Genomic DNA, 11,050 nt, shown 5'->3' on the forward strand with positions numbered 1-11,050 from the left:
GAAATGACGTCACACCAATCAGAAACGAGGTCGTGACGTCACAGCCAATGAGGGACGACTACGCTCTTCCCTTTCAGGTTCGTAAAGCGGTCCAACAGCTCTTTCAGCTGGTCCAACAGGTTAGTGAAGCGGTCTAAGAGCTTTTTCTACTGGTCCAACAGCTTTTCCACCTAGTTCAACAGCTATGTGTACTGGTACCGGTTCTAAAATATGTTGGACCTTACACCTGTGATTGGCTGTGAGGTCACGACCTCGTTTCTGATTGGTGTGACGTCACTTCCTGGTTCAGAACATACATTGGTTATCTACTACTATGTAACGTAAGTACGTCTGGTTCACTCAAATGAAATCGTATCAATATTTTACCATCAGTGCCTAAAAACAGAGCCAAAATTCAATCCAAAACATTGGCATCAGACATATCAGATAATTCATCAGCTGTGTACTTGTGATTTGACACCCTGTATCCTACAAACGACTCGGTCGAATAAACCGTAGGCGTGTAGAAAATTAAAAGTCCTTTCTAATGATGTGTCACTCGCTCCAACGTTCAATTTAAATTTACTGAAGTGTTGGCAACCCTGCTTAGGGGGTTTACAGCAGGAGTGTAAAGTAACGTAAAGTGTGAAGTAACGGATGTCCCCCTTACAACTCAAATCGACGTGTTTTTTCGCGTTTTTTATACCCACTTCAATCCCCCCACTTACTATCGGAAAGGTGGAATGCAAATAACACATTGATTTTAAAAGCCAAAGCGTTTATTGAAAAACTTATCAAAAGTGTAAAATGAATTAAAATGCCGAAAGAGACAAATTTAGATAGAATGCATTTAAACCAAAGAAATGCTATGATTCCCTAAAACTCATCGGATAAAAGGGCAGAGCCGAAGGAAATTTCGAATCATCCTTCTGTTAAAGGGAAATCTGGAGCAAGACAGGCAAGTGTGGAAAACGCTAAACACATTTTACACATTACAAGAAATGACCAGCCGGCCCGTGTGGCGCAGTTCAGTTGAAGCTGGACTGTGGTGCTAGGGTCCCTGGTTCGAATTCGGGTTCGGGCATGGATATTTGTAAATGTATAGTGGGTTGGGTTGGTAGAGCAGCCTTGGCTGAAACCCCGCCCACTCAAAAATAAAGGCAAATAAAAAAAAAATAGAATTCAAAGCAACTCCACTTCTTTCCTATTTGTGAAAAATAACATTCCGAAGTCTCTTACATAAAGTACATGAAATACATTGTAAATTATCCGGACCTTCTCCAGTCCAGAAAGTATCTGAAGGTCCTGGATACGGTAACCTTAGATTAAAGTTATATTTTGAGATGAATGCCGCTTAACACTCGGGCATTTAACTCTGCGAGGACGAAACAGTTGAAATTATTAAAATATACACAAAGAATTGAAGTCTCTAATTAATCTAAATAGGTATAAACAATCAAATGATAATTAATAACTGGCCAATCTCAAACAACTACAACAAGAATCAGTTACGGTCAGTTTACCACCACGTGTTACGGAAATTGCCTCTCTGAATTTTGATATCAAATTTTGTTCCTGACCCGATGACCCATTTCCAAGTCGCTCGTTATCAGCAGGTGAAAAATTTGCCAAAGGTGTTGGAACGGTCAGGCAAATGGTGAGCTTAATTCAAGGCTATCAACTCCAAATTCGTACGATGACAGAATGGTAGGGAAAGCGTGTCCACGCTTAAGCGCTGGTCGATTAAAAGTCGATCTTAAACTGGTACCATAAATTAAAACCCTAAAAGAAAATCAAAGGTAACCCCTCTTCCTTGATAAGCTAAAATATACAGGGTGGCCAACTAAGAATGCGAGGTACTGTATCTGAGAATCTATCCATCGTAGAGGCTTGCGGTAAAAAAATTTATTACTAAAACGGCCACGAGCCAAACCTGGAAAATATTTTTAAGTTTCTGAAATGACCGCTAGGGGGCGTAACTGCAATCTGGAATCTAAAAAGTGATGTTTCTATGAATTCCGCTATATTATCCTAACAAAAAATGTCCGGTCTTTGAAGGAGACGATGATTTGAACAATTTTTGTTTGACAATTTTTCCTGTATCTCTAAAAATGAAGTGGTGGGGGATATTCAAACGTTTCCGTAAAGAACAACCTGTATCTTTGAAACGGCTGAGCCGATTTAAACAAACTCGGGTTAGTTCAAAAGAGCTATTCTTCAGCTACAAATATTATAGTATTTGAAGTTTTGTTAGTTTCACACATCACCGCTTGAGGGCTTTTTTCGACATTCTGACAGAAATGGCTAATTTTCTCAAAAAAATTAAATGCATTGGTTCGAATTTTTTTCATGAAAAAGTAGCTAAATGATTCCTAAACAAGCTCGCGAAAAGATATATATAAATGATGACCAGCATTTCGAGCATTTACGGAGTTTCTTTTTTTAAATAAATCTACCTTAGGGCTCCCCTGAGAATAGAAATAGAATAGAATAGGGTCACAAGTTATATAATAAAAATAATTGCGGAAAAATTTGCTTAAAAAATAAAATTTTGAGGGTATACAATTTTCTTTGGCCTAAATTTTAGGTTAGGAATAAGATATCGAGATGCGGTTTTCGCGAGCTTGTTTAGGCATCATTTAGTTACTTTTTCATGAAAAAAAAATAATAAAACCAACACATTTAATTTTTTTGAGAAAATTAACTATTTCTGTCGGAATGCCGAAAAAAGCCATCAAGCGGCGATATGTGAAACTAACAAAACTTCAAGTATTATAATATTTGTAGCCGAAGAACAACTCTTTTCAATTAACTCGAGTTTGTTAAAATCGGCTCAGTCGTTTCGAAGATACAGGGTGTTCTTTGCGGAAACCTTTGAATACCCCCCACCACTTCATTTTTAGAGATAGAAGTTTTTCTCATGGCCGTTTTAGTAATAACTTTTTTTACCGCAAGCCTCTACGATGGACAGGCTCCCAGATACAGTACGTCGCATTCTTATTTGGCCACCCTGTACATTCATCACAAACAAGAGGGCTAGTTATAGAAGAATGCAACAATCGTCGATCGTCGGAAATTACAATGTGACAAATATCGACTGAAACCTAAAAAAACATACGCTTCAAGTAGGTACATTAATTGCAACTGGCGGTACTTACGAAGAAGAGGAAAAAACGCAATTATATCCTCCTCACATAGGAGTGATAGGTGAATCCGTCCCCAATTGCCAACGGTTAATAAAATATGGATGGCGGCAATTAAAATTCCATGCTTTCTGAACTAACTCCTCTAAGGCAGTTTCCTGTCTCCGCACTAACATCTCCAAACTCTCCAATTCGCCCATAGGCCCCGTAGCAACCTCAACTTCGCTGTCCGCTGGTGGCGTATCAACAAACGGCATCGGCACATATCCAAGCTTATTATCGGAAAGGTAGAACACAAATAATATACTTATTGAATTTGAAAAGAAAGTATAATAATTGATCAAAAGTGTAAAATGAATCAAAAAGCCGAATGAGTTCCTACAAATGAAGACAGAATACATTTAAAGCCAAAAGAATGCCGTGTTTCCCTAGAACTCATCGGACAAAAGAACTGTGCCAAAGAAAATTTTTAATTCACAGAGATTAAGTAGTAAGGAAAAATCTGGAACATGAAAGGTAACTGAGGAAAACGCTAATATCACATCTACAATATACAAAGATTAACAATTCGAAAAAGTAACCCTTGGTAATTTAAATCCGACGCTAATTTAATACAAAATTGGATAAGCTCAAGAAATGCCAGTTCAAGTAGATCTAAAAGCACCTTCCAATCCCTTCACATTTGGGAAAGATAACATTTTGGAGTCTCTTGCAAAAAGTGCATAAAATGCATCGTTAATTAGTCGGAGCTCCTCCAGTCCAGAAGGTATCTAAGGTCCTGGATACGGTAACCTTAGACTAAAGTTGCATTTTGAGATGAATGCCGGCATTCACTTCGGCATATATTTCTGCAGCAGGGGCAAAAAGGGTAATGACACTCTTAAAAGGTAGAATGGAAGCCACTAATCAAGTAAGTAAATGGTCAGTTTTATATTAAACACATTGACTACGTAACAACACCCTATTCCATTTTAAAACATTTTAAGAGCGTACTTCAACAGTTTAAATATAGACATGGCCAAAATGCAACAGGCAACTAAATAACCTGTAAGACCTGTCACACAAATCTGTTATGTTGGCCGCATCTTTGATACAAAACTCGGCCATTTCCCCCGTGACCTTTTCGACATCATTAACGAATTCATCCTTGTTGAAGGTGTCATCATCGTTCAGAAATTTAAAGCCCTTCTGAAAACACCTAACGAAGCACTTTAAATTCGCCGAGACGACCCGATTCTGCAACTGGAAGAAATTGTCCACATCTTCTTGAGTTACGTCCGACAACTGAAGACACTCCGGCGTATTCTTAAGGATTCTATTTTTCCATCCGTCCAATATCTCTTGCGTGGTTTTCTGTAATTGATTCTTTACTAAAGACGACTAAATATACAATACTTGCTTTTGAGTCAAAGGCGAAGGCAACGGAACATGTCACTGACACTAGCACGAAAACTTTTAAGATCATTTCATCTGGAGCGAGTTTCTTAAAACTCCTCCTTTTATGCGCAGCTTGAAAGGCGATTAGATAATGGTATATACAGGGTCAACTACTGAAACCTAAAAAACCACTCTCCATGATCTCCTTATGCAAGTGACTCTTCATGGCGCACGGTGCAAGGAGAGCGTAATTATTTTTTGGGGGTAAGCTGGACTCCAGCCATTTTTTTGGGTTTTCCATATTTTAAGAACAGGATGTATTATAAGGAGTAAGTGCGTTAAGATGTAAACGCATCATCCATTCTTTGTTTTATAGTGGAAATGGTTTTAAAAATTGGGAGAATCTCACGGTTCCTTTTACATCAACAGTGTTTATTACTTTTATATAATTCAAACTCATGAATATTAATACCATCGCTTATTAATAATTAAAATAAGCTAACAATGACGTAATAATAGAGATTAGGACCAATGTTGATTTGTACCTGAACTATTAACCTTTTGACTCCAAGAGGCTGTGCAGGAGGCTCGTCTCTTATACTTTTATCTTTCTCTAAGGGCCTCCAGAGGTTTGTATATTGTTGTGTGAACTTCGTGCCGTACACGTTATTTTGGTGTCTCCACCTTCAATAAGGGCCACCCTGTATGTGAAATAATTTCAATTCTTTTTTTAATTTTTTTTGAAAATTGTTCAAATTAGATAAGGTGGTAGAAGTAGGTTACATCTGGTCGTTTGCGATAAGAAGTGTTATTTTCAGGCGAAAATCATTTAACGCACGTGTTTTCTCGCTGATAAGAAAATTACCGATTGATGGTCGATTTTATGCACCAGGGAATCACATACAAACCACAGCTGAACCACCCAATTAGGACGAGAATTAACGCCATTAACTTTCCTCGAGTGTTTGGGCATCGCCACTGCACTTGGTGCCGAAGAAATCCAACTAGTGGAGACCGTGCGAGGACTACAGGGCACTGCAGGCCAGAAATCTACCGGATCGATACACCTCAGACAATTGTTCTAAAGCCTCGCCGACTACGTAATTATTATCAACGCCAGCAAATGTTACTTCGGAAAGCAAGAAGTCCGTTTCTTGGGATATCAAGTCACACGCGGTGGCACACGACCAATGGAAGAAAAAGTACAAGCAATTCCCCACGAGTGAGTGAGTGTAAAATTACCTCCTTTTTGTAAGGACAAATCGGCCCTCTGGTTCGCTCAAGTTCAGCCACAATATCACAAAAAATGTTAACAAATACCGCTTCATAGCGAACGTGAACGAAAATATGTCTGGAATAAGAGCGCTAAGCAAGTGTGCATCTTCGAAATAAAAAGCTACCGAGACCGTGGTGCGGGAATTCTTAAATCAGTCTGAGTTGGACGGTCAGCGAGCACGTACCCTCTTTGGTGCGCTAAAATTATTCTTCAAGAGCGACCACGTAAAAATGTTGGTAAATTAAGACGAGGTTAGACGTGTGGGAATAAATAAATAAAACAAAAATAAATTATAACTAAAAGTAAACAGAATTACTTTCTAAACCAAATGGCGGAACGGGATAGTTTACTCGAGCGCCACCAGGAGATTGTCGATCCTTGCTACAGATCAAGGATGGTCGGTTTCGGAACGGTTTCCGAAGCCACAGGTAATCAGATGAAGAAAAAGGAAACGGGCGGTCGATCACTGGCGAATAATCTAAAACAGAATTACGGTACATGGAAACGGTTGCGATTTTCCAAAGCGGGAAAGGAAACACAATTTAACTAACAGTGTATCGTGTATCTAAAGGAAAACGAACCCCTTTTATAATCAACGCAATCAAAATTCTTAAGCAAAAGCCGAAGCGGCAAAATATCATCCTAAATCATGCTATTGCCTTATATAGAATTCCTAAAATGCGGAAAGGAAACATTGGAATTTCCTGCCAGCCGGCGTACCCGGGTAGTAACATCCAAACTACTTTTAATTACTCGATCCCGTTACCCTAAAAACTCATGTTATTTAAGCGCTCTTCCAGCAACACCAAACACGACCCATTTTACGTTTTGCTGCAACACCACAAGAGTTACTCAGTTGAAAGACCGGGCTGAAATTCCGAAATTCGGTAGTTCAGTTAACACCGATCGAGACCCGAAATTGTTGAGTCAAGCGGTAGGTTAACCTTATCAGGTTTCTCTACGTGTAATTAAAGGAGATGAAATCATGCAATATTAAGTTTCCCTCCTCTTCCAATCGGAGAGAGCTTTCTGATTCTGTCATGATATCTCTACGGGAACGGCTACAAACTGCGAATTAGTTACAGTATCTTGATTTCGTCTTCGGCGGCGGAAACGACGTTACAACCTAGTACTTCCCACCCCTAGAAAAGAATTACGTAGGTTCGGAACTATAATTTCGCGTAAGAAACCGCCCGCTTAAGTCAAGGACCCCTGGACCATCCCTCCCTAACCGCCATTTAGCGTCCTAAGAAAGTCTTACAAACGAGTCTCTAGGGAGCAATCAAATAAATTGAAGAAGTCGTAGCTAAAAAGACAAGGACACAGAAAACGAAAAAGATAGGAATTCAGATATGAAAAAAATCCACTGCAGTCAATGGTGTATACGACACCAAAAGCAATTCAGGAATCCAGAAATTGAATGATCTCGAAGACATAGGCAGTCCAAAGATCCTAGGAGGCATATAAGGGTAAGAGAGCAGGAAGTAGTTAAAAAGGAGGGGGGAAAGCAGAAGAAATCAAGGCATACAAGTAAATTTCGGGTGTCAAAGGAAATTAGGAATTGTCCATTTCTATTTTATTTCACATCCCCCTCCCCCACTCTGTCAAACTCTGCCATTAAAAACGTGAACACCTGGAAAGGAAGCCCATTTTTTCCAATTCCTTTTCTACCTTAATTCATAGTATGTATCGTCGTCGACCGTTCCCTCTTCTTGCCTGTGTTTCCTCCAACACCCTCTCCTCTTCCGAGTCTCAATGTGTTCTTTCGTTCAGTGTGATTGCATAGATTTTATGTAGTGATTCTCAGTAGATAAACAAGAACGATCCTGGACCGTTCAAGGTCGTTCGCCACCTGGCGGTGACCTTGGAAGGTAGGTCAAGATGGCGAGACATGTGGCGGTAATCTTGAAAATTAGGTCAAGGTGAAAGTCGCGTGCCACGTGGTCAGTGACCTTGGAAAGTGGGTTGCTGCAACACTGAAAGGGGAAGCTGTAGCGATCGTATTTCATTGTTGAGGCGACAAATTACATTTTCAAGGTCAATGGCTTCAATTGATGTGGTGTTAAGTCACATTTTTAAGGGCATACAAGGTAATTGGATCGTGGTGTCAAATGATGATGTTCGAGGTCAGCCCAGGTCAATGACCCTAATTGTGAGGGCAAATAACATTTTTCATGTCATCCAAAGTCAATGACCTCAGTTCAATGACTGCAGTTTTCATTGACACCATAAATTTTGAAGGTCACGCAAGGTCATTGACACCTTTTTCTGATCCGACGTCAGTGACCCATTGTTGGAACGTCAAATTACATTTTAGGTCATCGGATCCATACATTTTCAAGGCCATCCGAGGTCATTGATCCCGTTTTGTGGTGTCGAATTATATTTCCAAGGTCTGCCGAGGTCATTTTCAAAGTCATTCGAGGACATCGGCCCCTTTTTTGGGAGTCAACTTAAATTTTCAATCATCCGAGGTCATAGACCTCATACATTTTCAAGGTCTTCCAAGAACATTTCCTCATTTCTGTTGTGCCAAATTACATTTTTAAGGTCATTTGAAGTTATTGGCCCCATAGATTTTGAAGGCCATTGCGTCCATTCTTTGGGTATTGCTCCCTGTTAGTAACCTTGCAATGACCTTGAAACGTAGATCAAGGTAAAGTTTAAAGAGCACTCGCTCTCCGCTCTCCCCTGGTAGTAGTCTTCAAGTTATCGCTCAAGGGTAACTTTACGTTTCCTTTAATCCAAATAATCCAAGGACACTGCCACGTGGAAAGTCACCTTGATCTACTTTCCCAGGTCACCACCAGGTGGCGAACGACCTTGAACGGTCCAGGATCGGCCTTGTTTATCTCCTATTCCCCTATAGTTTTCCACACGAACTTTGTTTCTTCTTTTGAAGATCGGCACAATTATCCATTCCTTCCATTCTTCAAGTAAATCCCCTCCTTTCCGTACATCGTTCACTAGATTTCTCATCTTTTCCTTGAACCTATCTTTGGCGAAAATCCAAGCTTACCTATCTCGTATCTCCCTGCCGCTTATTTTATTTCCTTCACCCTCCTCTCTTCCTACCTCTTCTATAGCCTCTCCTTTCTCTTACTTTCCTTGTGGCTACTTGACAAAATGTTGTTTCTATTCCTCTAATTGTATTTCCTTCCCACTTGCTCTATTTATCTCTTTCCACCATCCAGAAATCCTTTTCTATTTTTATTTTCCTATTCTCTCTGATTCTTCATCTTTTTTCTTTACATTTTCTCTTGCACTTTCCTTTCTGTTCTCTTACCTCTGTTTTCCCTCTTATTTCTGTCTCCATCATTTCTATATATCTATTTCTCTCTTCTGTACATTATTTATCCTACGACTCCTTTCCTTTTAGCGCATTTTTTAAGAAATAAAAAAAAATGTGCTATTGTTTGCGTTTTGTCCGTCCGTCCGCCGGACCCACTTCTGCCGTTGCGAACTACTATAAAAGCCCCCCCCCCACGAAACTTTTGAAAATGGGGGGGTTTAAACACATGTTCTACCCTTCATGGTATTCTAATGAAAGGTCTCATCGAAATAAATTGGTTTGTACAAACTATAACTTTCCAGTGCGACTATTTTTCGAGATCAGTGAGCGGCGGGGCCTGAGGGTGGGGGGGGGGGGAGGTTAAAAATTAATTTTATCTCATTGTATTCTAATTAAAGGTCTCAACGAAAGGAACCCTTTTCTACCAACTACTGCCCTTCTTCTGTCCTCTTATCAAAGTACTGGGTGGAGGGGGAGGGGGGAGTGGAAATATTTTTCATGGTACTCTAATGAAAGGTCTCAACGAATGGAATTAATTTGTACCAACCATAGCCCTCCTCCTTGACCTCTTATCGTGATCGGGTATATTCCCATATACCTCAAGAACGGATTGTCGGAAGAGGGTACTCACAAAGAGCGATTGAGACGTCTGTAAGAAACATATCCATTGGTGATGTCAAAACAAAGGCTATTTCGGTAAAAAAAAATGCGCTTTATCAGCACAAGAGTTGTGTACAATTTATACTTGTTTCTCTTTCCTCCCCTTCAGTTATTTGTTTCTACGTTACTTCTTTAATACTCTCCTTTATATTATTCTACTCCTCCTCTGCATTCCCTGCCATTTCTTCTCCTTGTCCCTCTAGTCTCCCTCCGTACTTCTCCCCTGTGTCTTTTCTCTACAGCTGTATCTCCCCTCTTCTTTGCGCCTTTTTTACTTCATCTGTTTATCTTCTCTCTCAGACTCAATTCCATCGGTCGGTGGTTCGATTCTATCCTTGTTCCTATCTTACATTAATCTATTTCTTCCAGTATTTTGTCATAGCTATAGATTGTAACTTATCTACTCCCTTACTTATTAACTTTATTTTATTATTAATATCCTTTAGCAAACAATACAGTATTAATTTATTTAATGGAGGTTTAAACATAGATATGGGCATAATGCAACAGGCAATCCGCCAACCTATAAGACCTGTCGCACGGATTCGCTATGTTGGCCGCATCTTTGATACAAAAGTCGACCATCTCCTCCGTGGCCTTAGCGATATCATTCACGATTTCAACCTTGTTGAAGGCCTCATCATCGTTCAAAAACTTAAAACCTTTTTGAAAACATCTAATGAAGCACTTCAAATTCACCGAGGCGGCCCGAACCTGCAAGTGAAAGAAGTTATCCACCTCTTCTTGAGTTACGCCTGAAGATTGAAGACATTCGGGTAGACTCTCGAGGATTTTGGTTTCCCATTTGTCTAATATCTCTTGCGTGGTTTGCTGTAAGTAATTGGTTTCTTTTTCTAAAAATGCCAAAATATAAAATGCTTACTTTCGAGTCAAAGGCGAAGACAGCCGGACATGCCACTAAAGCTATCACGAAAACCTTTAAAATCATTTTGTCTAGAGCGAGATTCTTAATAACCTTCCTTTTATACGAAGCTTTTAAGGCGATAAGTCGAGAGTATATACGGTCATGAACAATGGGAGAATCTCACGGTACCTTTATATTTACCACTTTGAAGTAATTCACAGCCATAAACAATAATCCTTACTTTTAAATTAAAAGGGCTATACACCGAAGGTAATGGGATTTTGCAAATAACGGACAAACGCATTGAAAGAATTTATCTGGAAATTTTTTACTGTCATTTGTAAGTGCTATGCAAATTTTAAAATAATGTAGCGATTTACTTAAATTAATATTTCTTAACGAGCGATCAAGACCTTTGTTAAGTATTAGTACGAGCCACCTTAATCCTCATAAAAGGA

At 39.5% G+C, this 11,050-nt stretch overlaps 2 protein-coding genes across 2 annotated transcripts in view; both read right to left on the reverse strand.

Annotated features, from left to right (window-relative positions):
• LOC116180012 (multidrug resistance-associated protein 4-like) overlaps nucleotides 1-3,379 on the reverse strand; it is a 4,105-nt gene extending 726 nt beyond the window's left edge. Inside the window, exon 1 of the mRNA XM_031499834.1 lies at nucleotides 3,307-3,379. Coding sequence (XP_031355694.1) covers nucleotides 3,307-3,379 — 73 coding nt within the window. The remainder of the gene's footprint in view (nucleotides 1-3,306) is intronic.
• Nucleotides 3,380-10,131: 6,752 nt separating this feature from the next.
• Nucleotides 10,132-10,741, reverse strand: LOC116180125. Its single transcript, XM_031499976.1, has 2 exons — nucleotides 10,611-10,741; nucleotides 10,132-10,558 (listed from the first exon to the last, which is right to left on the reverse strand). Exons 1-2 carry the CDS (start codon nucleotides 10,674-10,676, stop codon nucleotides 10,208-10,210), a joined length of 417 nt encoding a protein of 138 aa, XP_031355836.1. The 5' UTR covers nucleotides 10,677-10,741; the 3' UTR covers nucleotides 10,132-10,207.
• Nucleotides 10,742-11,050: the final 309 nt, after the last annotated feature.

The sequence above is a fragment of the Photinus pyralis genome, unplaced genomic scaffold (assembly GCF_008802855.1).
Source record: "Photinus pyralis isolate 1611_PpyrPB1 unplaced genomic scaffold, Ppyr1.3 Ppyr1.4_LG9, whole genome shotgun sequence".
In the NCBI taxonomy this organism is placed as follows: domain Eukaryota; kingdom Metazoa; phylum Arthropoda; class Insecta; order Coleoptera; family Lampyridae; genus Photinus; species Photinus pyralis.